The sequence below is a fragment of the Polyodon spathula genome, chromosome 3, assembly GCF_017654505.1.
Source record: "Polyodon spathula isolate WHYD16114869_AA chromosome 3, ASM1765450v1, whole genome shotgun sequence".
In the NCBI taxonomy this organism is placed as follows: domain Eukaryota; kingdom Metazoa; phylum Chordata; class Actinopteri; order Acipenseriformes; family Polyodontidae; genus Polyodon; species Polyodon spathula.
Window position 1 is genome coordinate 29,451,337 of NC_054536.1, and position 27,743 is coordinate 29,479,079.

The window sequence follows — 27,743 nt, forward strand, 5'->3', positions numbered from 1 at the left end:
TTAAAGGAAACATTCTTTAGATAAACCTATTTCATGTTACAGTACTGTAATATCAGTACAATATTGCAATATGACGTACAGATATGGATTATATTCAGTTTTCTTTGTTTACATGTAAAACCATAAATATGGAGTGCTTAAATGTCCCTTATTTTCTACTGCGTGGTGGTGCCATAGGATAACATGTTTAGGATAACCCTGTTTCTATCCCAACCCGCATAATATCCCCAGATAATTCTGCACAGTAATGGGGATATTAAATGGGTTACTGTATGTGTGTGTATGTATGTGATATACACACACATAGAGTGGCTCTCAAATGTATTCACCCCCCTTGGACTGTTCCACATTTTATTGTGTTACAACATGGAATCAAAATAGTTTTAATTAGGAATGTTTGCCACTGATCAACACAAAGTCCATAATGTCAAAGTGAAAAATAATATCTACAAATTGTTCTAAATTAATTACAAATATAAAACAGAATATAATTGATTGCATAAGTATTCACCCCCTTTTCTATGACACACCTAAATAAGCTCTGGTGCAACCAATTGTCTTTAGAAGTCACATAATTAGTTGAATGGAGTCCACCTGTGTGCAATTAAGGAGTTTCACAAGATTTCAGGTTAAATACACCTGTCTCTGGGAGGTTCCACAGTTGGTTTGTACATTTCCTAACAAAAACTACATCATGAAGACGAAGGAACATTCAAAGCAAATCCGGAATAAGGTTCTTCAAAAGCACCAATCAGGGGTAGGATATAAGAACATTTCCAAGGCATTGAATATCCCCCGGAGCACAGTAAAGTCCATTATTAAGAAATTGAGAGAATGTGGTACAACTGTGAACCTGTCTAGAACAGGCTGTCCTCAAAAACAAGTATCCGGGCGAGAAGGGCACCAGTCAGGGAGGCCACCAAGAGGCCTATGGCAACTCCTAAAGGAGTTACAGTCTTCCTTGGCTGAGCTGATAGACACTGTGCATACGGCAACAATAGCCTGGGTGCTTCACAAAACTGGCCTTTGAGAGAATGGCAAAAAGAAAGCCATTGTTGAAAAACACATCAAATCTCTGCTAGAGTTTGCCAGAAGGCATGTGGGAGACTCTGAGACCAAGTGGAAGAAGATTCTGTGGTCTGATGAGACCAAAATAGAGCTTTTTGGCCTCAACGCTATGCGCTATGTTTGGCGCAAGTCTAACACCGCACATCATCCTGAGAACACCATCCCTACCGTGAAGCATGGTGGTAGCAGCATCATCCTATGGGAATGTTTCTTTGCATCAAGGCCTGGAAAGCTTGTGAAGATAGAGGGCAAAATGGATGCAGCAAAGTACAGAGAAATCCTGGAGGAAAACCTGCTGAAGTCTGCAAGAGACCTGGGACTTGGGAGAAGATTCATCTTCCAGCAGGACAATGACCCCAAACATACAGCCAAAGCCACACTGGAGTGCTTAAAAACAAAAAGGTCAATGTCCTGGATTGGCCCAGTCAAAGCCCGGACTTCAATCCAATTGAGAATATGTGGAAATAGTTGAATATTACTGTTCACCAAAGGTCCCCATCCAACTTGACGGACCTTGAGCAATTTTGCAAAGAAGAATGGGCAAAAATTGCTGTGTCCAGATGTGCAAAGAGACTTAATCAAATAGACTCATGGCTGTAATTATAGCCAAAGGTGTCTCTACCAAATATTGACTCAAGGGGGTGAATACTTAATGCAATCAGTTATTTTCTGTTTTGTATTTGTAATTTAGAATAATTTGTAGATTTCATTTTTCACTTTGACATTGTGGACTTTTTTTGTGTTGATCAGTGGCAAAATCTCCTAATTAAATACATTTTGATTCCATGTTGTAACACAAAGTAATGTGGAAAAGTCCAAGGGGGTGAATACATTTGAGAGCCAGTGTGTGTGTGTGTGTGTGTGATTGATTGAGAGATATATATATATATATAAAATCAGCGGAAAGCAAATCTTACTGCTGACACCTCCTGGAATGTCAAAGTTTCTAGATGATGCTATGAATCTGACTGGAGCCTTTTTAAGCTTCCATATTAATGCATGAAGTCTACTGCCATCTGGTGCTGTTTGTCGGCTTACTGCGTGGTGTGCACATTAGTAAGCGTTGATCACACTTGGTAAACTATTATTTGCAGTGTTAAGTTTGCTCTTATTATGATGGGTTGGTGACTGGTTCGTACAAAAGTTTAAAAAAAAAAAAAAAGAACAGAACAGCAGAGACATACAGAGAAACTGATTTCTTGTGAAGTACCGGTATGAGATATTGAGAACCACAGACAAGAGGAAGGGGGATTCGATCTAAAAAGTTTTAAAAACACTTTTCTGTGGTACTTTGCTTGAAATAAAGAAGCTTACTGATTTTTTTTTTAAAGGGCATGTTATACAAAATTAGGATTGAAATCAGGCTCACAAGTAAAATGAGCTGGGAGTTCTGAACTGTCCCCTCAGTGACTATAATACACACAAAGGCTGATCCAACACACTTACTGGTAACCTTTGCAGATGATCTCAGTATGAACATTGGATGTACATGTAGACTGAACTCCTTCACCAGTTAGGACAAATTGTGGGGAAGTGCTGCCAATCCAGCACCTTTTCATGAACGCAAAAACAATTGTTCTGGTCTCCTTCATTTCTGAGGGCTATTCAGCATTTTAGGTTTTTTTCTAAGAAGTGAAGAAAACTTCAGCCCACTGAAACTGGAACAACCTGGCATTCATTTGGCAGATACAACACCGTTGTGATCCATTTCTTAATAACGCATTTAAGTGAAACAGTCCCACATTATTTAAAACTGCTCCATTCAAAATTCTTGTAAAGTCCAGCTTTGATTCACATACAGTAAGACATACTGGCATTTAGAAACACTTGCGAAATGTAGCACATATTTCTGTGTCAATGGTCTATCCCTTGGACTGGCTTGCTTCTGAAGTATTTCATGGGATTCAGCCAAATTTGCTGGAGCTTGGGCCTTTGCTTGCTGCTTTTTCTCTGAAAATCCCTGCCTAATAAGATTAGGAGTGCAAAAAGTTTCACAGCTTTTCAATATCGTTTTTAAAGATACTTGTTTAGCATGTAATATCCCTTGCTGTAACTTTGTAAAGCTGCATGGGATGCATATAAATGAGGGGTTGTATAGAATCATTACATTGTCCATTGAGGAAACGCAGTGTTACTGGTCTCCTGTTCCGAACAGCAGAGCTGTTTCGGCAGCTCATCTAGGAAATCCCATTATTCATTTTCTGCATTGCACTAATGCTCACTTCACAGTATGGTATCTGTTGTCTGCTAAAGCCACTTAGTAGTTTGCAGACAAAAGGATGCCGTAATACGTGTGAAAATGCAGCTGATTCGTGCAAGTGTACACTCTCATTAGCAAAGAGTTTGAACCAAAAAAAATTAAAAAAACGTAACCAATTCTATTTAAAGTAAAACACTTTTGTGGCACACCTAACATGTATTAATGACACACAGTTTGGGAAACGCTGATTTGAAAGTGCTTGCTCAAATGTTTTAGCATTCCTGTTTGTGTTGTCATGTTTGAAAAGATAGGTAACTCCTCAATATCAGACTACTGGCAAACCCAATAATTTGCATTGCAAATGAATATGCAGTTCAAGGTCTGTGGAATTATTTATTTAACTAGAACCACTTATATAAATGGAATTCCACAATAAACTTATGTTATGCTGTAGGTACAACCTGTTTTTTAATGAAAATGATTTTAGCAAATCTTGCTAACGGTTTTTAAAATGAAGAAACTGCATAAAGATCCCATAATAATAATACAACTGTTCATCTAGATATCTTTCCAGTTAGTTAGACAGATAGACATTTACCACAGGTTATTAAATGGTTTAACCCCAAACACACAAAAGTTGACCTTTTTAAGGCTAAAAGTTTGCTAAGTATATTGTTTAGGATCAAGCACATTTCTGAATTATCTGATTACTCATGACTCGATTTTTTTTTATTTTTTTAATGTATTTATTTTTGCTGAAGGAAATATTTAGCTTTCTTCTATTTGTATCCTCTGTTACATAAATTGAATGTGTTGCTAGAGATTATTTTAAGTATTAGGTGTTAGATTGTATAATCTCTTCTTTGTAAGTACTGTTTACAACCACAATGGTACCATTGCTCCAGATAAAGTTTTAATTCTGGAAGTAACTTACCCTCTAATTTTAAAACTGAGAGAGCAAATGCAAATTAAAGTGAATTATGAGCACACTTTCAAATAAGAAAAGCTAGCTTACGTTTCAAATAAATAAATTCATATTTTAGATTTTGCAAACTTCAGGATTTGGCTGAAAATCATCTTAAACTGCTAAACAGTTCTGTTTTGCTGAACTGTTGAGCTCGTAAATCTTCTTTTCAGACATACTTCTTGCATTAGCAATTACACGTGAGTGTGTGTGTGTGTGTGTGTGTGTGTGTGTGTGTGTGTGTGTGTGTGTATATATATATATATATAGAGAGAGAGAGAGAGAGAGAGAGAGAGAGAGAGAGAGATAGGTAGATATAGATATGTGTGTGTGTGTGTGTACTGTATGCGAGTGTGTTATATTATTTACATACCCCAATGGAAATTTTTGTAATTTCTAAAAAAAATATTTAAATAAAAAGGAAAAATCTTTTGTAGCAAAAGTTTTGCTTTTGTGGATGAGGAACAAAAGTTACAAGAAACAGATGTCTTCAATTATTTATTTCAGCAATGTTTTTGCAAAACTCAAAAAATGCCAATTCAAAAGTGTTCATACCCATTCATACAATGAAATGGATAGCTAGTTGAAGCACCTTTTAGCAATAATATATTTTGGATTTATTTATTTATTTATTTATTTATTTGCATGGTTCTCTAGTGATTTCAGACCATTCTTCAATGCAGAATTGTTATAGTTAATTCATATTCTGAGGACTTCTCTTGAGCACAGTCTTCTTCAACTCATACCAAAGATTCTCAATCACATTTTGATCTGGACTTTGACTAGGCTATTCCAGAACATTGATTTTATTCTTCTTTAAAAATTCTAAAGTTGATTTTGACTACAACTGTGTATATGTGTAAATCAGTTACATTTACTTGGTTTTGACCACAAACGTGTTTAGGCATTTATACCATTGGAATTGATCATGACTGTTATGGTTGTTAGTAGGGCCTCATGGCTTTCATTTGTGACTTTTTAAATCGATATCAATGTAATACATTTAAATAACTTTTTTTCCCACAGCTCAACTTGGTGACTACAGTTCTTCTGAGCACCCTCCTGGATATCTGTGTGAATTCCACTTTATACCTGATCAGGGTGAAGACTTTCTTACCAAAGTGGAATCACTGCATGCCCAGCACAGGTGATCCATTAAAAATGCTTCATAAAAGCTGAGGTGTTGCAATAAAGGGGTCCTAACTGTACAAATTATTTTTAAAATGAAGAAACTTTGATTTATGTAGACTTCGATTAGCCGAAAACTTGTTCTACGAACAGCTCCTTGGTAACCTGTCTTGGGTGCTGTGTTCTTCTGACACACAAAGTGCACTGTTCAGAGTCAATCTCTGATATTCGAATAACTGTGTTGCTCTTTGTTTAAAGTTAACAGGGATGTATTATCTGTATTTTAAAGATGGATGGATGGATGGATGGATGGATGGATGGATGAACAGCAGCATGTGATCTACAGGAATGCATTTCTTTCTTGATTAGTTTTTTTTTTTCCCCAGAGGCCTCAAACAATCAGAAGCAGAGCTTTGCTATTTGAATATTGCCAGAACCATGGAGTTCTACGGTGTAGAATTGCACAGCGCTAGAGTAAGTTGTTTTTTTTATTTATTTATTTTATTCATTTCATTTTTTCATATTAATTCACATGCACACCAGCCTAATTGTGTGTTAATTCAAAACAGCACAACGGAGTCTCTCTGTTTAGGAAATACAGATGTATTAAACAATCTTAAAGTTGAACTACACCATTAAAAAGAGAGTAGTATAAAAGGGTAACAAGGTTATAAGGGGTAGGGAACATCGATTTTTAAAACTCAAATATGTTGGTTAAATTTAACACTTACCCTTGTGTTATATTGCAGACTGCAGACTGGTTTTCCTTTACAGTAGGTCTAAGGATGAAGTAAAATTAGGTTTTAAAGTACTGATGGACTAATATTACAGTGCCATGTGTTGTCACTGCATTTTAAAGTTATCTTTTTGTTTTTTTTTCCGACCTGAAGCTTTATGCAGAATATTAGCTCTGTTATAAGCTGTGGACATACACATTTAATAAAATTGTACTACTGAATTTTAATAAATACATTTTAAAGATGTTGCATATCATTTAATGTTGTCCATAACACTGTGTAACGAAAAAAAAAAAAAGTTTTTTTTGTTCCTGGGTAGTAAGTGTTATTTCCTAATTGCTTATGCCTCAAAAGTATAGAAAATGGTTGTTATTCCCCACAAACTTTGCTTTTGTGACCAGGACAGTGATATTTCAAAATATCACTATTTCCAATGGGAAAATGGGCAAATGTGTGCCTTTTCGTTCACATAAAGTCAGAAAAAAACAACATATGAATCCAAATTAACATGTATTTATACTAAAGTAATACAGTTCACTTCTAAATCTTTTGTAGTCATCTTTGTATTACTTTAGTATAAATACATGTTAATTTGGATTCATATGTTGTTTTTTTTCTGACTTTATGTGAACGAAAAGACACACATTTTCCCATTGGAAATAGTGATATTTTGAAATATGACTGTACTGGTCACAAAAGCAAAGTTTGTGGGGAATAATAGCCATTTTCTATACTTTTGAGGCATAAGCAATTAGGAAATAACACTTACTACCCAGGAACAAAAATTGTGTTACACAGTGTAATGTAGCAATAATGATTGACAACTGCTTGGAGCAGTTGTGCAAATCCATTATTCTTCAGCAGGGGTCACTACAGCAAAGCGCAGATTCTCCTGCATGGAGGCAGATTACAAGAAAACCTGAAAAATCCTACTTGTTGCAACACATATATTTTAATGTTTAAAGGATAGAACATTAGAATTAATTAAAATATTATTTGGGGAATTTATCACACACTAAGGCTTTTTAAATTTAAAATAAATACATTCTATAATCACTTGAGTTACTTAACAGAAAAAGGCGTTTTGGCTTGCCTGGCTCTCCTTAATGTACGTTACAAACCCTAGATGTTTCTGAATGTCTGAAACTCCTTCCCACGTAGGATCACTCATTATCTGCCTTCGCTTTTCCCAGGCCTTTAATTGTGCCCCTGTGAGTAAAGATCACAGAGTCTGATCTTGTGTTTATGTTACTGTGAGCCTGCTCATACTGTAACAGAGGGGGTGTCAAAGTTCTTGGAATTGAGAATAGGAAACTTGTTACACATCAGTTGTGCACCCCCCAAAAGAGCAGCTCCCCTGAGGTCTTTGAACAATGGCTTCACAGTAGGGACAGCTTGTGGCCAGTGTTGGGCATTATGTGGGAAAGTGACATAATACATTTCCTCAAACTTTCCTCCTTCCCCTATGTACCTTTTGAAAGTGTGTCCCTGATTCACTTGATGTATTGCTTGATTTTCTTACTTAAGTTTCATTATCAGTGAGAACCCCAGAAGAATATTATTGATTAACTGTTTTAACATTAACTCTTTAGTATAGTGGGACCACAGTTACATAATATGATTCTTTTAAAGGAATATGCATTATATGAATAATTTCAGTGCCAAGTCATTTTAACCTTTTACCATATTGGTGATACAGACCACTCTCTTTCAGTGTCTTTACCAGCTATAGTCTATGATTCTCTCAATGTCTATATTTATGTATTATTGTTATTATATGTGTTTATGTACGGTTGGACGGGAACCATCCGTATGTATTTGAGACCGTTGAAAGCCGGTCTTCCAAAGTGTAGCTGGTGGTGATGGGGTTAAATCCCCATCCCAGTAAAGCCTGTGGGAACGTGGCTGAAGCCTGAATAAGGTACTTATTTAATGGGTAATTAAAGCTCCAGCCACAGAATATAAAAGACCCACTCCAGGCTCTTGGGAGGAGAGTTTAGAGGAGTTGAAAGTGAATGCTACCAGATTAAAAGATTGAAAGGTACTCATTTTTTGTAAAATGTACAGTTATTTGTCTTTTGTTTTGACCCATGTGCCCTATTCTTTGTGTTGTGTAGAAGTGTTTTTGATTTATTATTTAATAAATATACGGCTGTGGCCGCTTTAGCCCTGTACGCTTCCTGGCCTGTGACGTCGCCGCTCGAGCCATCCTTTTGTAACAATCATATATACAGTATTTTTTTTTCACATTTCCATTTTACTTCATGTTTACAAACCGTTCAGTCTGATTTCTGACACGATCTTAAAGTGTGCAACTGCGGAGGCTTTGTTTTTGTTCACAAAAACTGTGTCAGGTTTGGAATTCAATTTCACTTGTTAGTCAAGCAGACCCAGGTGAATGGCAGGTCATTCTTCCTTTGTGCCATCTGCGTCACAGGACAATTCTTTGGCTATGAATGCGTGACATAAAGGCCATCTCTATAATGCCATACTTTCACGTTCTAGACGATGTTTCTCCAGTAAGACACTTTCGTACATGTCCCTTTCTATTTCAGGATCCTAACAATGCAGAGCTTCTTATAGGAATAGCCTCTGGGGGTCTCGCTGTCTTTCGGAGTATGATTTGCACAAGTTTCTACTCCTGGTAAGGCACTTCCTGGGTTGGGGTTTTGGAAATGACTCGTGTAGTTTGTGCTTCTGCCAGTAACACTTGATATTTACAAGCTTTAATAACCACCAGGTATAGCATTAATAATAGAATCAAAACTGACAAAGGCACCAGCCTGAAACTGCTAGACAAATTCTATACTCCCTGAAACACAAGTACATTCTTCTTGAACACCAATGTAATTTGGAGAGGGAGGAATGGTTTAGGCTATGCCCTCAATTATTTTTTTTTAACCTTTAGGCAATGTTGTTTAGACAATATTGCGTTAGTAGTGGGAAGGGGATCAGTAAAAAATACTTGAAATCCTCTGTTACAGTACTATAACCCAGTGCTATAGTAAAGAAAACTGTGGAAACGACGACAGACAGTGTCTTCTACTTAATTGCACTCCTGCCTCATTTTATAGTGTAGCGTTTTCAGTTAATGTAAAGGTACTTATTAAGATGTATAAATTAGATGCAGAAAATTGCATTAATTGGTGCTGAAAGATATATCGCTCTGAGACAACACCCCTCAGGTTTGAGCTTAAGCCTGTGATTCCTGTCTGATCAAACTGCAAATTAACTTGTAGAGCCTATCTATGTTTTATAATTAGGGTTGATGCAGTAACATTACACACAGATTTAGTACAAATTAGCAGAGGATTCTAAATGATCTGGTTTTGTAGTTGAATAATATTTAAAGGAGATGGTATGGAAACTGTTAATCCCTGAATTGTGACAGTGCATTATACCCTTTCTGGTAATAGATATATACTCCTCTGGAAGTTGTGGTCAGTTCCTAGTTTTTCCCTGGCATAATGTCAGCCAGTCAGTGGATTTAGTTTGTATTGCCGTCAGGTCTCCTGAAATCAGCAGTAATGTTGTAATAAAATACAGTACATTATTTCCAGTGGCACATCAATGTCCCTTTTACGATCAAGTTTCATAAAAAGCCAGTAAAAAGCAGATAGTTTTGTAGACAGTGGATCTCGGTTTGTTGGTTAAGTGTTTCTTTATATTTTAACAGCACTCAATGAAAACCATTTTACATTGTTAAATGGAATTATTTGTAGAACATTAAAAACCAAATTGACAAGTTCTTTAAAAAAAATAAAAAATTAAGAAATAATAAATAAAAAAACACTAAACTGAGCCATACAATTTCAGATAGTTATTCAAGATGACTAGTTAGTACTATAATAATTATACTGATATTGTTATCGTGATGGTTGTTGTTGTTGTTGTTGTTGTTGTTGTTTTTTTCAGTAGACTAAACCTGAGCTCCTGTGATGTGGTGTATGCAACACAAACATGTCACTTGATATATGTCCGCATATGTTTGTCGTTAACCAGATCTTTGTTTATGTTTAGGGTCAATATCATGAAGATTTCCTTTAAAAGGAAACGGTTCTTTATACAGCTAAGACAGAAGCATGTAAGTAATGGTCTTCGTTTTAATAAGCCTGCAGGTTCCCTCTGGTACAGGAGAAGAAATGTATCTGTTTCCAAGTGAGGTGTTTTGCAACAAACAGTCTGAAATTTCCCACCCATTGCATTTTGAAAGTTGAACTCAATTAGAACCTCCTTAGTTTTCTAATGTGCTTTTCTTGTTTCATGGTACATACAGTACTGTACACATGCAACAGTCATTCTTGTGACTTGCAAAAGACATACATTTATTATAAAAATGCTTGACACCTGTTTAGGCATTCCAAAGAACAGAAGCAGCAGCAGCCAGTCGGATTGGCTAATGCAGACTCATACGCTGTGTTGTCCAAGTGCATTTTGTGATATTGCAGTGTCATCTAGTTGACAACAAACATATTGTAGCCCTGAGAATTTTAATACTGATTCTATTTAGTGTGTTTTACTTCAAATGTGAATAATATAGCTCTGTGATTCTTGATTTAGAATTGTATTCAGAATTAACACTAATTTTATAGATATTATAATCTAATAGTTAAGTACAGATGTTCTTTGATATTGTCAATGTCTGTTTTGAGTTTTTTTGTTTAAATGCCAGTTACTATAATCAGTGTCTCCAATGAGGATGTTTTAAATGTGTGTTTATTTTGTATTCACTATATACAAATAATTTTTACATTTAAAAATAAAGATTGCAAGTGGACAATGCTTAATAGTTTTACTAGTTAAGTCTTTCTATCAGTTTTGCCCCTCACTTTAGCTTCCAAGACAATCCATGTTTCTGACTGTTGAGCTATTCGCTGCTTTTTTCAGCCACTGAATCTAAACAATGAATGTTACAAAGCTCCTGATGTCTGGTGGTGAGGCCCAGCCTGGCTCGCCAATGGCCTTGAGTGCCTGACCACTAGGAGTCACTGAAGCGTGATGATGTCAAACATCCCAAACCCTGTGGAATCCCAAAGGCCTCTACAGTGCTCCCAGTTGGGCCTCCAGCCAGTATCAGCAACTTGGCGTTGAAGGGATTTAACTACACTCTTTTTATATATGATATAGTAATATTGTAAACCTGTCTCTTCTTGCATTGGTAGGGTGAAACCCGAGAACATAACGTGGCCTTCATTATGTTGAACTACAGGACGTGCAAAAACCTGTGGAAATCCTGTGTGGAACATCACACCTTCTTTCAGGCCAAGAGATCACTACCTCAGGACAAAAAGCTGCTGTCCCACAACTGGACCCTGGGTTACAAGAATCCATCCAAGTAAGATGTTTATCACACCATATTTGAATATCATTGTGATAACAAGATACAGCTTGTGTGTTTGTGCATGTATATAAAAAGGACCCTGAGTGAACAAATAACTCAACATTTTTATAATTATTTCATTTATTTATTAAAGAAAGTTATGCATAACCCAATGCCCCCGTGTGAAAAAGTAATCGCCCCCTTAGACTCAGTAACTGGTTCCGCCACCTTTAGCAACAATAACTGCAACCAAATGCTTCCTGTAGTTATTGATCAGTCTCTCACAGTGCCGTGGAGGAATTTTGGCCCACTCCTTCATGCAGAACTGCTTCAAATCTGACATTTGTGGGTTTTTTGAGCATAAACTGCTCATTTCAGGTCCTGCCACAACATCTCAATGGGGTTTAGGTCTGGACCTTGACTAGGCCATTCCAAAACTTTAAATTTCTTGTTCTTCAACCATTCTGATATTGACTTGCTTGTGTGTTTTGGATCATTGTCTTGCTGCATGACTCAGCTGCACTTCAGCTTCAGCTCACGGACGGATGGCCTGACATTCTCCTGTAGAATTCTCTGATACAGAGCAGAATTCATGGTTCCTTCGTGATGGCAAGTTGTCCAGGTCCTGATGCAGCAAGGCACCCCCAAATCGTGACACTACCACCACCATGCTTGATTGTTGGTATCTTACTGTGGATGGAATGCAGTGTTTAGTTTTTGCAAGATGTAACAGGGCCCATGTAGGCCAGAAAGTTCCACTTTTGTCTCATCTGTCCATAGACCATTGTTCCAGAACTCTTGAGGATCACCCAGGTTCTTTTTTGACCAAGCATTCATGTTCCTTAGTGAGCAGTGCTTCAACCTTGCTACTCTGCCATGAATCCCATTTTTCCTCTGTCTTTCTGATGGTGGAGTCATGAACACTGACCTTAGCCGAGGCGAGAGGCCTACAGATCCCTGGATGTTGTTCTAGGGTTCTTTTGTGACTTCCTGGATGATTTTACACCTTGCTCTTGTAGAGATTTTGGCAGGATGGCCACTCCTGGGAAGATTCACTACTGTCCCAAACTTTCTCCATTTGGACAATATTGCTCTGACGTTTGGTGGAGCCCCGGAGCCTTAGAAATGGCTTTGTAACCCTTTCCAGACTGATAGGCATCAACAACTTTTTTCCCCGGAGGTCTTCATGCCACAGTCAAAATAAATATCCTGATGTGCCTCTAGAACCTGTGTGCTGACAACTTCACTCTGATAGTAAGGCCCAAAGTTAGTCAGATTTATATTGGGCAGGGCTGGCCTAATTCAGGCCTGATTTGTTAACCAAAGTATTCAAACAACTGACCTTAATTATCCCTTTAATGGGGTTGAGTTAACTAGGGGGGCAATAACTTTTTCATACCTGAAGATTGCATGTTTGATTACCTTGCACACCAAACAAATGAAAGAAGCACCAAACTTTGGGGTCATTTTTTCTGTCAGACTCCCTCTATATACTACTACAACAACCCACAAAAAGATCTGACTAAATTCAATGTGAAAAATGTGCAAAAATGCAGAAAATCAGACAGGGGGCAAATACTTTTTCATCACGGTACTGTGTGTGTGTCATATATATATATATATATATATATATATTAGTGTGTGTGTGTGTATGTATATATGTATATATATATATATATATATATATATATATATATATATATATATATATATATTAGTGTGTGTATGTATGTCTGGAAATGTCATTAAAATAAGCTACACTGTTTTAATGATTATTATTTATATTAATAAGATACTAATGTGTGTGTATATATATATTAAAAAAATAATAATCATCATGATAGGGTGCAGTGTAACATACAAGCACTGCTTCATCCCACTCAAGCTGCTCTGTCCTCTGCTGGAGTGGATATCAACTTGTGTCTCATAGCACCCTGTATTATATTCTGTATATGTCTGATGTGTCATAAAAGGGCAGCACCTTTTCCATGTTTTCCAGTACTTTGTTAAACCTTAGATTCTGTATAGATAGCTGCCCAGTTAGGACATTGTCAGCATGTTGATCCGAGTTCAGATTTTAAGTTCAAGTTCAAATCTGTATACAAAAAGCAGAACTCTGAAGACAGTAATGTTAATATTCTTCTCTGCAATCTTGCAGTCATACTTTCATTCATTCATCCTTAACTTCAGAACGCTCGGTCGGAATTCTAAGGTAAAACTATAAGAAACTAATTCAAGTAGAGAAACTCTTCGGCTAGCCGTCTACTTTTGATGGTCTTACCTTTCATTCATATACTGCAATGAGTGTCCTGGTGCTATCTTGAACAGGCTGTTGTGTGCAGCATTGCTGTGGGAAGCAGAGTGGTCAGTGAGTCCTCTTAATTGAACCTGTGTAGGTCTATAAACAGTCAGTTTTGCCGGAAAGTCATCGGTGGGATGGTCTGGAACCCAGTATTGAGAAAGTCCTTGTCGGTGGAGCATCTAGAGACCAAAAGCCTTCCTTCACGCTCGCCGCCTATGACCCCAAACTGGTAAGAAACAGAAACCCAAATAATTACACACACAAATCTAGAAGTAAACACAAAGGGGAGTCTTCAAGATTTTACTCCAAAAGATGGTGCGCTTAATTCAGAAACTCTGCATTTCAGTCTAGCTTTCAAGTCCTAAATAGGTTTTATGTTTGAGGATGCCTGAAAATAAATGCGTCCATAAACATCTAAAAGTAATAATAATAAAAAACTTTAAATTGATGGTAATCCTCGAAATTTGTTGTGAAAAATCATATTCTGGTTTAAGCACATCTTGGAGGCTAAGGAGATTCAAGACCTTCAAAAACTACCAAGTGGTGCAGGAAACAGTGGACATATTAGTGTTGGAGGCTACCTTCTCTTGCAAAGATATAAGGCCAGTGTGCAAACCAACATGGGAAACCTATATAGTACAAACCATTTTTTTACCATTCGGTAATTCTGTAATATGTTTAAATCCCCATTCGGCCATGTTGACAGTTAATTATACAATTACTATATATTTCTGTGCAAGGGTCCTTCATTAATTCACTTTGTGTTTTTTGTTTTTAAAATTTCACGTTTTTGTTTGATATGTAAATCATATAGTGAAATAAAAAATTAGCTCTGTGTCATGACATTTGTTTTACCCATGTGGGTGTGGCTGTTTGGTTGGCTGGTCGTCTGCTATGTATTTAATCGCCTGCAGGCGGAGCCCTCGATTGCGCCACAATATCAGGAAGCCACGGTACTCCTCCATGGACAACTTGGAAAGCGAGATGACCTACATCACCGAGACAGAGGACGTGTTCTACACCTACAAGGAGTCGCCCAGCTCCAAGGACAGCGATACAGAGTCCTCCTGGAACCAGAGCCCCTGCAGAAAGTGAGTCACACACTGCCTGCATAGAAGGTAGAAGGTACCTTGAATCCAGTTTGATTGTGCATATAAACAAGGTAACTGTGGTTAGGAGCAAGTGGTTTGTCATGCTTAACTAAAAATTCAACACAAAGGAAAAAAAAAATATGATAAAGTAACCGGAGTAATTAATTAATGGAAAATTAATTTAATAAATGGAAGGTCGAAGTTAAAAATCAGTGGCTTTGAACCAAGAAAAACAAACACACGGGCAAACAGCAATAACATTAATGACATGTTCCCTAAATCCTAGTACAGTACAGCTACAGCATCAAATAACCAGACAGAGAGAGAGAGAGTGTGAGCATTGCCAACATTTGTCAAGAAAAAGAAAGAAAAGTTATTGCAGTTCAATAAATAGACTGAAAGAGAAACTGAAATGCTTCCTGCAAAAAGCTAAATGTATAACCTTACAATTAGTGCAGTGCATCCATGTCGAGTTTCCAGCGCACCAGCAAGCTTTTAGGAATTTTATTGGCTTGTGTACTGTTGTTCCTTAACAAGATGATTTCTGCTTTAGATTTTTTTCTCTCGGGGTTCTCATGTGAGTACTGTATTAACAAACATACTGCATTTTTTATTGTTGATTGACAAACTACAAAAGCAAAAAATAAAAATTGAAAATCTATATTAAAGTGTTTGGCCAATTTAAAAGCTATTTAAATGTTTATGGGATTATTTTTTTATTTTATTTTTTTATAAAGGTATAAAAATTCTTAAGTAATAAAATATTCAAATTTGTGTTGCTTAAATACCCATTTCAGTTATACTGTTTCCTATAAATTGTATCCCGCTTTTACAAGTTTGTAATAGCATTTTATTGTTATTTACATTTTGGGGAAATGCACTTTTATAATGTTAAAGATTTCATTAATCTGTAGTTTTAAAATTGTTATTTTTTATTGCAGGGTTGTGTGATTTTGAACAGTAATGTTACATGTTGTTGTGCAGTTCACATAAATATCATCAGATCAGACCTTTACATACTGCTACCCTACATACGGGATTTAAAAGTATGTACTGTATTAGTCCATGTGTCCACAGTCGTCTCTTAGCACGTGATATTTTCAGAGTCATTGTTCTGAATTAAAATACTACTTCTGTTGAAAATATAGTACTGTACCAACACAGCCAACTACAGCACATCTAAATAGAAGCCTACTTAATTTAAAACACTGTCCTTTCAGCTATGTATTTTTAACATTGTATCTTTTGTGTTCCATGAAAAAAAACAGACAATGGTTGGAACGGGCCAAAATGAAATAATCAGATGTGTCACACTCGTTTAAGCGTCACCGAAGTCAGCGTTTTATAGAGTCGGATACGTGAGTGCTGACTGTAGTGTGGTAGAGATTTTTCTGATCTTTTTTGAATGAAGCGATGTCACATGTCAGTCATATGTGTTTACAGCTTTGATGAATCGGAAAGTCAGAGAACTGTCAGAAAACAATCCTTAGTAAGGAATTTTAGACCCAACACCGATGAATAGAGGCAAGTGTCTCATAATAATTAGACATACTGTGGTTGAAAAATAATGTTTTCATTCAAATTCGATGCAACATTTTATAATGACAGTGGCTGGTACGGTGTTGAAATACACAAAAGAATAAAGTTGTATACAAACGGTATACAAAATATTTTGCATATCTGTATAAAAATGAGGGATGCACAGGGAATAAAATCATCATTCTATAAATCATTTGTTCTTTCCAAAATTCGGTACATAGTTTCCCAGCTTTAAACATGCAAAAAAAGTTACTATGTTAGTTTTTCTGAACCACAGAATTGTGTTATGCCACAATTAAAATTATATGAGATAAAGCAGTTTCTTGTTCATCAATGGGAATAACCTATTATAACTAATCTCCAAGGGTTGCCTGGAAGAGGTGCTGGCTGCAGGCAGTAATAAAACTTTACAAATTACAAGTATGTGGTAATGTGGCACAAGCTGTTATGGAAGGCCATTGAAGAATTGCCCTTGCCCCTCTGGATTTTCTGCTTTTTGATTTATGTTTAGAGAAAATGGAATCCCTTAGTCATTCAGATGATAAGCCTTACAGTAAAGACCCATTATTAAACATTAATATCCCAAATGTTCAGAACTTCAACTAGTAACACTGTCCTAAAGCATTCAGCAGAAATGTACCATTGAAACAAAGTTAGTGGCTGGTAGGAGAACATGGCTATAAATTAGAAGCTATAGTAGGAATATTGTGATGGAGCAGTTGTCTTTCTGGAAACCCACTTCTGGGTTGTTAGAGTAGCAATAAAATTGACCTACGATAAAAAAGCCTTTTTCCCAGGACAATCAGTCTAAGTAGCCTTTGCACAAATAGCTCCCTCACTTACTGATCTGGGGTAAGGTCTTCTGGTTGTGCTCTTCAGTTTGTGAATGACTGCAGTTTCTTGTTGAATGCCCTGAAAAAAAAAAATTTTCACAGGTGTTTCCTCTAAACTTAAGGTAAGAGCATTAAAAAAAAAACAAAAAAAAAAACAGAAATGCTCTATTGTGGTAGTAAGCTTTCCGTAGGGCTTGCCACAGCGGACCGAGTTCTCTGTGGGGTGGAACAACGTCAAGTGGGAGCCACCGGTGGACCTCCGGAAGGTGCTGATGCCACCACTGCACATCAAATTGGACCTTATGAAACAATTTGTCAGAGCTCTAGATAAGGAGTCGGCAGCCTTCAAGTACCTTCAAGACTTCTTCCCTAAGCTGTCTGAGGCAAAGGTCAAAGCCGGTGTCGTCTTCGGACCACAGATAAAGAAGATCCTAGAGTGCAATGAATTCCCCAAGAAGCTCGCTAGTATGGAGAAAGCGGCTTGGAACAGCTTTGTCCCAGTGGTTCGGGGTTTCCTGGGCAATGACAAGGCCGAAAACTATGTGGAGCTGGTTGAAACTCTGGTGAAGAACTACGGCACAATGGGCTGTAGGATGTCCCTCAAAGTCCATATCCTTGATGCTCATCTTGATAAATTCAAGGAGAACATGGGAGCGTACTTGGAGGAGCAAGGCGAGCGCTTCCACCAGGGTATACTGGACTCTGAACGCCGCTACCAAGGACAGTATAACGAGAACATGATGGGAGACTACATTTGGGGGCTGCTTCGTGAAAGTGATTTACAGTATAATTGTAAATCTCAAAAAACTACTCACTTCTAAATCTTTTGTAGTCATTTTTGTATTACTTTAGTATAAACACATGTTAATTTGGATTCATATGTTGTTTTTTTCTGACTTTATGTGAACGAAAAGACACAAATTCGTCCGTTTTCTCATTGGAAATAGGTACATTTCAAAATATCACTGTCCTGGTCACAAAAGCAAAGTTTGTGGGGAATAATAGCCATTTTCTATACTTTTGAGGCATAAGCAATTAGGAAATAACACTTACTACCCAGGAACAAAAATTGTGTTACACAGTGTTATTTAGCGATAGCTGAGACCTATTTTAAGGCTTTCAGACGGTACCAGCTCAAGTATGGTGTAATAAACCAGGAACGACTTTCTTCTAAGCCACCTGTAGCACTGAGAGAAGGATGTAGGAAGATTGAACTCAATTTTTGAATAAATAGTTGGTCATTTTACTGTAAATTTGAATGTGTTGGAATAAGTATGTTGGATTGACCTGTGGGAAGCCAAGAGGCCCGTCTAGGTTTAACTAGGCCTGGATAGTGACAGCATTACTGCATCTGGTGTTTAAGACTTAGGGAAGAGGTACTGCAAGGTCTCAGGACAGATAAACCTTTTTAAGTACTATAACTTCTTGATCTTTCAATATGTCCAAAGCAGTAAGTTTAATTTACAGAAACTCATTTTATTTGTGGTTCAGCAACATCCATAGGATAAATTGGAATATAACCCTTATACAAATGTTGAGAGAATATCTCTGTCTTATTTACAGGTTGTATATTACAGTATATGCAAGGTGTGTAGTAATCGGATAGTGCAGTGTTTGATGGGGTAATACAGTAGTGATATAACAACCACCCTGTGTGTAATGCGCATCTAAAAATACCCAAATGTACTAGATATTGGAATCTTATTACCCAAATATACTATGAACAGAATAACTCTGAATATTTGTATGAGTTCAGGTTGTATTGTAAAAATTATGTCTTTACAAGGTATGAATAAATGTCGTGTGTCAAATAATAATCTCTATTTAATTTCCTTGAATGTGTGGCCTTTGAAGATCTTAAACTTTAGTGTTTATTTCTGACTGAATTGTTTTTTTTTTAACTAGCATTTTTAGTTTTGAGTTTCTCAAAATAAGTATATTTTCTCCTATTTCCCATTATTATTACCAGATTATTTTAAATTGTTTTTTTTTTTTTTAAATACTCTATGTATCATTGTGTACCAGAAAAGAAACACCTATTTCCCAGCAACAACCATGACTGCAAATAGAATATCTATATTTGTAAGATCTTATCAAGCCACTGCAAAACCCTGTTTATTTAATTATGAAACGACAATACACACGTCTTGGACCTCTCTCAGCAGATTTATAAAATAAATCCTTACCTTGCACAGTGAAACCACGGAGATGAGTAGAAACTGGTCTGCTTTCGATCAAAGACACCCCGGTTGTTTTGACTATGTAAAAGTATGATGAGTCATGACTAAAAATATTAATAGAAAGCAGCTTCAAATGTCATTTTAATTACCGGATTCTGCCAAGTCCACGCCCAGGGAGAGTACAGTTGTCGTTAAGGCAAAAGTGTGGGGGTGGGTATTGACTCAGACGGGTGAAATTACAGGCATTATTGCAGAGAGTATTTTTAACATTTATGCAGATAAAGTTTGTAATTTGGCTTGCTTAAAATTCAAACGTAGAGCAATGCACAGTCACGAGGGTGCAGCTTGCTGTGAAACCATTAGAGAACTGAGACGATGAACTTTGAGTTGTTCTCAAAAGATTAATTCATTCCATAACAATACTGATATCAGGCCCTATTTTATTGATCTACACAATGGCAGATTTAAATACCACCATGTCTAACAAATTAAAATAAGCCTTCCCTGGCATTTAACATACTTTTACAGAAATACACTAAAGAGACTCACACATGCTCTCTTACAGCACCTTGGTACACAAGGCCCTAATGTAATGCTTTGTACAGTGGTAGCATTTAAATCCGCTACCACTCGGATCTACATGAGGGCATAACACCTTCAAACATTGGAAAACTTGTTAGAAAAAAAGTTTCTCTCTGTTGCTTGGCAATACAAAGTGTGTGTGTATGTATGTATGTATATGTATACATGTATGTGTGTGTGTGTATATATATATATATGTGTGTGTATATATATATGTGTGTGTGTGTGTGTGTATATATATATATATATATATATATATATATAATATATATATATATATATATATATATATATATATATATAATATATATATATATATATAACCCTACGTGGCTTAGGTTTCAAACCCTAAGCCGGCTTATGTTTTAGATTCGTTCTTTGAAACGACAACTTACTGTTTGTTTGATCCGTCAAGATGATTGAAAAACGAACAGGCAGTGTTAATAACAAGAGATGTGCAAAATCTCGGTTTGATCCTTTCATCATTAAAAATACTGGCTTACCGTTTATAGGTGTTATTCTAAAGTCAAACTTTGCATGCGTTGAAATTGTACGCAATTTCCGCTAGCTGAGGGACATTAAAATCTGAGACTTGTCAGCGCGTTCATTGTAACAAATGGGGGGTCAAATTAAGTGGTAAGGAATGTAATTATAAGAATTATAAAACAACACATATATATATATCTATATATATATATATATATATATAGCTATATATATATATATATATATATATATATATATATATATATATAAATATAAATTTTATTGTAAGACATTTCCGACTATATGCTTTTGTGGTTTTAAAGTGTACTGTCATGGTTTGCTGTCTTCATTTTTCTTGCCAAAAGTTATGCTGTTATTTTCCGGTAAGAGTCTTGGGAATTTGATAACTATGCACAACCTAAACTGTGTTGTGCTTATCAATTGGTGTATGAAAAGAAAAATAAATATAGCTTTTTTCTTTTATTACAGACTTTAGTATGACGATGGTTTTTATTGTAGTATAGGCAAGTTGTAGTATTTTTCTAAAAACAACCTGTTAATGCTGGAACATTACAAGTAAAAAAAAAAAAACTCACTTACAACATGTTGTTTATTGCATTTTTTTAAATCTGTTTTTCTTTGGATAAAGAAACCTTGGAAATAATTCAATATATACTATTGTAAATTACAAAAATAAATACACAGTAATTTTTCTTTTCATTTAGAAATTAAAAAAAAAGTAAAAATCTATCTATCTATATTGTAAGCATTGTTGTGGGAATATGTGCGGAGTTGTCCACGATGTTTGACTTGTCATGCCTGTGTCAGCCTGATTGACTCAGAGATTTTTTTTGCTAAGATGGGAGAGACAGTGGGAGGAAACAAAATGGTGACTGTTCTTGTTCAGTTGTGTACAGATGGGTCTTTCCATGCCAACTTAACCAGAAAAAGGGCATTTTGTTGCCCGTCAGTCTCAGATTTTGATAGAAAAAAATTCACGTAGGGGTTTTCAGGCCCCCTAAATTCAGAAATGATAATCTAGGAGGGCTCCCAAGTGGTGCATCTAGTAAAGGCACTCCACGTGGAGTGCAGGATGCACCCTATAGCCTGGAGATTGCAGGTTCAAATCCAGGCTATGTTATTGCCAACCATTACTCGTGGTTCCTCTTGAGCAGCGCACAATTGGCCGAGCACTGCCCAGGTAGGGATGGCTTAGGACAGCAGGGCAATCCATGGTTCACCACACACCAGCGACTCCTGTGGCTGACAGGGCGCCTACACATCTACTGAGGAGCCACTCAGATCTGTGTTCTCCTCCAGCACTATAGGTCTGATGGCTTCACTGTGGATCTGCAGTGCAGAAAAAGACAGCTTGGCAGGAACACGTTTCGTTGGACGCATGTGTCAGCCGCTGTTTCCTGGGTCAACAGGGGTTTGTAGCGGTGAACCAGGATTAATAACAAGGCAATTGGCAATTCTAAATTGGAGAGAAAAATGGGGTAAAAATCATTGGCTAAGACTAAATTAAAAAAAAAAAAAAAAAATTAGTTAATCTCTTTTTTATTTTTTAATTTCCCCTTCGGGCTATGATCTGGCAAAGACCAACCTAATGTGAAAGTAACCTTGACCAGAAAAATCACCCTGGGCGCCACCTAAAATCATGTGTAGAGACATTAAGCAAACCCACTACAAGTAATAAACTAAATTATGAGGCTTTAAGCCAGAATGGGAGGAAGAGTTAGCTTTCACTGAGAACAGTGGTAAACCTGTTTCATGATACAAATCACCGGATCACACTTGAATAGAAACAAGCTATCATCTTTTAAAAGCACGCCTCAGCAGTCAGGAGATGCTGCTTTCGGCATTCAGTAAAGAAGCTGATGTAACAACTCAAGCGAGTTTTGTATGGCATGGAATACCGCTTGTGGCAAATGTCCTTATTGAGATGAATAAATCTTTTTTTTTATAACATTGGAGTGTTAGCGCTAAACTAGAGAATGCATGTTTAAATGCTATATTGCAGGTCTAAAATATATATATATATATATATATATATATATATATATATATATATATATATATATATAATATATAATATGCATTAACGTAAATGTAGAGAACGTAGAAACAGTGCTCGTCCATCACATTAGGGAAAGTTTATTTATGTCACGTAAACCAGTAGGTGTTTCGAGTATTTTCATAAATATGTACGCCGTCCAGTATGTTTTTTTTTTTTTAACCGAGCATTCAGATCTTCAAGGGAAGAGCTTGTCGAAAGGAATCCTTAAGTGTGTCTTTGTGTGGTGTTTTTGATGAAATCAGGATAGTTATAATATTTTGCTTCATAATAATGATTTTATTTGAAGTGCGTAATACATACAGTACAGACATAAATAATGGAAAAACAGCATAGTGTAGGGTTAGGAAGTTTGGCCACCCCTGATATAGTACAACATAACTATAAATGTGACTAATGACTTTTAAATTCTCCTCTTTCACTTTCTCTTAAACAGGTCACCAGACTCAGAAATGCCAAAGTAAGTGTTTCTGTTATACATATTAAATATTGTAATACTGTATACATATTCCCAGATACAACAGTAAATACAAAGTTATTCACAGTGACCTACTCAAAATAACATCTGCTAACCAAGTTTCATTACAATTGGTAAAGCAGTGGGTACAGCGCAAATAAACTGTGTACATGCTGTAAAGAAAGTTTGGAAAGATAATCGGGCCACAAATGAGTAATGGAGAGAAACTACAGTAGAGCCTCGGTTACAAACACCAAACCTGCAAACTGACCGGTCAACCCAAACACCCCACTTTTATCCAGAAGTATGCAATCGCACAACCATGTATACAGTGCAGCCAGCTGGGCACTCCTATAAGTGATGCGCTGGTTATGAAGGCGGCAAATAATTGTACCAACACATGTAGGTATATAAAGGAGAAGACGGATTTCAAAGCGAGTTCGGACAATTTTACTAGGAGCATGTTAGTTTAAAAAAAAAAAATAATAAAATTGTAATTTTTCCCAAAGCCAAAGGAAGGTGAATGACTGAGCAAGCTGTGTGTATGCGTTTTATTTAAAATAAAAACAAGCATTATGTTAACCCGTGTTTTCCTGGACACTTTAGATCCTTTGTTTTTGCTTAAATTGTATAGTACAGTTTTAAAGCCTTTCAGGTCATAACAATATGAGTATTGCATTCCTGTGCTGTATCCTTGTATTCGCTAGATTAAGGGTGCAGATAGCAGGTGTCCACATTTATTAAAACCAATAGAAAACTCATTTTCAGAGTTACGAACAACATCCAGTCCCAAGGTGTTCGTAACTCCTTTGAGGTTCTACTGTATAGCAAAAGCTTTCCCAGTTAGAATTGTTATTGGTTATGTAACTCGTTACTGCAACTACCAGGCTTGTGAAGTTCCTTTCAGTAGCCCATTCCCAGTTAAACAGCTAGCTGTAGAGGTGAAGCATCCATCCACTAATAGAAGCAACCCCTCGCTTCACCCACAGCCCTGTGCATTAGCAGAAAAACTACTGATTTCAAAACATTTACTGCGTGTAATATCGTGCTGCGAAGCACTCCATTAGCCCTCCTTCACAAACAGTATCATGTTAATCACAAGAAAATTTATAACATTAAAAAAAAAAAAAAATTGCTCTGATGTGGTCATCTTCCTGTTCTGTGGATAAAAAAAAAAAAAAGAATGGTTTAGTGTCTTTGGGAACAGGTTTTAATGGTGTCACACTATAACCAAAATTTTAAAAAGCATTTTCTCCTTTCTTCATTTGCATTACAATATTCAACTTTCTTCTGCATTTTTTTTTTCTCTCAGTGGAACCATTAGCAGTGTAATCTGTTTATGTAGTGTTCTGGATCTGCCTGAGAAACTAAAAATACACATAGAAGGAAAATTGATCTTTTCTCCTGTAAAGTCTGGGGGGGGGGGGGAGAAAACAAAAATGTACAGAAAACAATAAGGGGCTCGTTATTGCAAATGGTTGAAAAATATTGTTTTTTTCGCCTGCCAGAGCATGTTTAAATTTGGCTGCAATCCCAGGTTATGACTGGAATCACTTATTGTGTGTTGTTTTGTTTTTTAACAAGGAAACTACTGGAAAGCAGTGACACACAACAAAGTTCCCCTTGCATATCCCACGGCCATTCTCTGCCACCTTCCCCCAATGGCGTGGGGACTCAGGCACAGGTGAACAGACTGTCCGGGACACACCCGCTTGACGGGGTGGATAAACAGTTCCTGGCAAGCTATGATAACACAACACAAGCAAACCACACCGACGGAGATGTCCACTACTACTGTGACAATGTTTGTCAACACTGTTTAATCCTGTTTGCATGTATTACTCATTAAGCATCCCTGTTGCTCCCTCCTTGTATATCTGCAGTATTTCCTTTTCCAGATGATAAATACTACATGCTTGTAAAATGTTAAAGTTGACACCACTGAAGAAAAATATTATTATATATATATATATATATATATATATATATATATATATATATATATATATATATATATATATATATATACTTTTAAATCATCGGCCGTTAACAAAATAAAAAAAAAAGAGAAAACTATTAAAAAAGAGAGTTAAACGTTATGGTTAATAAAATTCGACTCGAGTGGCGATTGGCCTGGGAGGGGCTGCGAAATGAGCCCTCGCCGTTTATTGCTTATGCAGACGAATACACGCTGTCCTCCAAAGCGTGTGCCATCAACCGACCACTTCATTTCACACTGCAGGCCCACCATGCAGCCACCTCAAAGCTACAGTGTCGGAGGACAACGCAGCTCTGGGCGGCTTACAGGCAAGCCCACAGGTGCACGGCCAGACTACAGGGGTCGCTGGTGTGCAGTGAGCCGAGGACACCCTGAGACCGACCTAACCCCCCCCCCCCCCCCCCCCCCCCCCCCCACCGTAGCGTGTAGTAGGCCGTGAGGTGTGCCTCGCAGTTACCGGATGCGCCACTCAGGAGCCCATGACACCAAGAAGCTTGAATAAATGACTCCTACACTGACACTAAGCCAGTCACAGCAAAAGAAGCACACACTCATCAAAGCTATGCAACCACAGAACATGTATACATTTACAGTTGAGTATTTTCAATTGTTGGTGTTTCCATGAAAACACACTGTAGACTGAAAAAACCTTCTGTGTTCACTAAAAGTCACATCGTCTAATGAGAGCAACAGTAATGCAGCATTGTGGGGTACATTTTAACAAAAAATGTTGGCAATATGTCAACTTGCAACATCAAACCTGCATTAATGATTATTACTAACGCATTTTAATGGTAACCATATGCCAACAATATAGAACACCTACATAATGTTACTGGCAACCACTATTTCCCCTTTCCATTACAAAACAGAATTGTAATTTCATAGATTCATGAATCATGAGAAACATTCTCCAGACTTCAATGTTTGGAAGTTACTGAGGCATTGTACTGTAGTTACGAGCAAAAGTGACGAGCCATATTCATAAAACATTAGCATTCTTGTAACTTTAGTAATGTGCATCTCTACATTTACCACCTTGTTGAATGCAGATTTTAAATACGTTAAATGTGGCCATTAGTGTTAAATTGTAATTACTATTAAAAGTGGTCCTAAGGCGTGTACAGTACTTCATACGGTATTGATTTTTGCAGCTTTGCATGCTGATGTTTAATGGGCTCAGCTGCGTGACTTTAACATGTCTGTTTTTTTCAGAATGAACTCTTGGATGCAGAGCTGCTGCTGCTGCGGATAAGGCCAGATGAAGAAGGGCGGTTTGGATTCAATGTGAAGGCGAGTAGAGAGAATATAGTGCTACTGTATATAGTATTGGCTTCACTGCATGTTGAAAACCTTCTAACTCACTTACACTCCCCTTGTCTCGCTCACAGAAACACATCAGCTTAAGATCCTTCTCGAGAAGATGAGCATGTAGATTTTGTTTAGCAGAGTAGCACAGTATCAGCATGCGCTACAGTGTGTTTAACTGATAGATTCATTAGTATTTAGCAGGCTTGCAAAAGCTTTTTGCATTTGTAGGCCTTTATCCTGGTTTTCAATTTTAGTCTACATAAGCAAGTAACTCTGTTTAGATACAATTAATTAAGCATTCCCATGAGGGAAGGTTTTATAAATGTTAAAATCTGACTACAACTGTTAATTTTTCAGTGTTACTGAAACTCCTACAGGCAAAATATAACAGCATGCTTCACTTTAACCTATGTCGTAAAATGGCTGTCGTATTGAGATCATGTGACTTTTGCTTTTTGGACAATACAGGCCAGTCACTTTTGATGGGCTTTACAGTTGGTACGCTGCTGTATTCTGTTATTCTCTCAGTGCAATTCCATTACAGGGGTTATTGAGTGGAAAGCATTAACCTGTCACTTTGTTTTTTAACCTCAAGACAAGTCAATCTTTTTGACATTACATTTTACTTCATGTTTACAAACTATTCAGTCTGATAGGACATTTCCGCATAAACCGCCTGAGGAAGCTTTTTTTTGTTAACATGAACTCCCTATTTCATTTTTTCAGGAATTGTGATCATTTTTCAGAGTTTTAAAAAATGGCCTTAAATCTCACTATCAATAGTTCATAATCAGCAAATGTTATATTAAGTATACATTGGTTTGTCTTTTTGTTTGTTTACATATAGGGTGGAGTGGATCAGAAGATGCCCCTTGTAATATCCAGAGTGAGCCCAGACTCCCCTGTAAGTACAAATGATGTAATCTCTGTCTGCCACCAGAGGGCCCCCTCAATCTTTTTAAAATAAAAAACAGGCAAAAAATAATAAATGATAATGGAATCCCTCTGCCTATCAAAGCCCACTGGAGCACTGTAACTGAAATGTCAGCCAGAGTCATTGCGAAAAATGTTTACAAGCATAAAATAAACCGCATAAGCCTTGTGTTCCAGTTAGTGAAGCCAAGAGAGGCAATTTGGATAACAAACTAGCGCTGCATGTATCCATGTATCATTGAACACCGATTCAACCGAGAGGCAAAGTGTTTCAGTCGTCTTCTTTTTTTTTTTTTTTTTTAAGATTTATTTTAAATATCAAAAGTAAAATAAATGAGCTTGTAGAGGGGATAACACTTTCTTGGCTGTGTGTTTTGCAAAGTATAAGCAATGAAATGTAGTATTTTAAAAATCGCTTTCAGTAGTGAAAATATGTTGTGCCACGGTAAGATTATCTTCTATTAAATTAAACTATTGGTACACAGCTATATATTTATGACCTAAATAAAGCACATGATTTATCCAGTAAAAAATTA

General features: G+C 36.8%; 1 protein-coding gene across 9 annotated transcripts in view; it reads left to right on the top strand.

The window, feature by feature from the left end:
• Positions 1–27,743, top strand: part of LOC121312953 (tyrosine-protein phosphatase non-receptor type 3-like) — a 133,712-nt gene that overhangs the window by 76,865 nt on the left and 29,104 nt on the right. For 8 of the 9 annotated variants that reach the window (XM_041244953.1, XM_041244954.1, XM_041244958.1 and 5 more), the window contains 11 exons: positions 5,259–5,379; positions 5,747–5,834; positions 8,653–8,741; positions 10,118–10,181; positions 11,260–11,432; positions 13,814–13,948; positions 14,634–14,810; positions 22,944–22,967; positions 24,549–24,768; positions 26,179–26,256; positions 27,122–27,178. In XM_041244953.1, coding sequence (XP_041100887.1) covers positions 5,259–5,379; positions 5,747–5,834; positions 8,653–8,741; positions 10,118–10,181; positions 11,260–11,432; positions 13,814–13,948; positions 14,634–14,810; positions 22,944–22,967; positions 24,549–24,768; positions 26,179–26,256; positions 27,122–27,178 — 1,226 coding nt within the window. The remainder of the gene's footprint in view (positions 1–5,258; positions 5,380–5,746; positions 5,835–8,652; positions 8,742–10,117; positions 10,182–11,259; positions 11,433–13,813; positions 13,949–14,633; positions 14,811–22,943; positions 22,968–24,548; positions 24,769–26,178; positions 26,257–27,121; positions 27,179–27,743) is intronic. The other variant, XM_041244962.1, reaches the window with a different exon arrangement.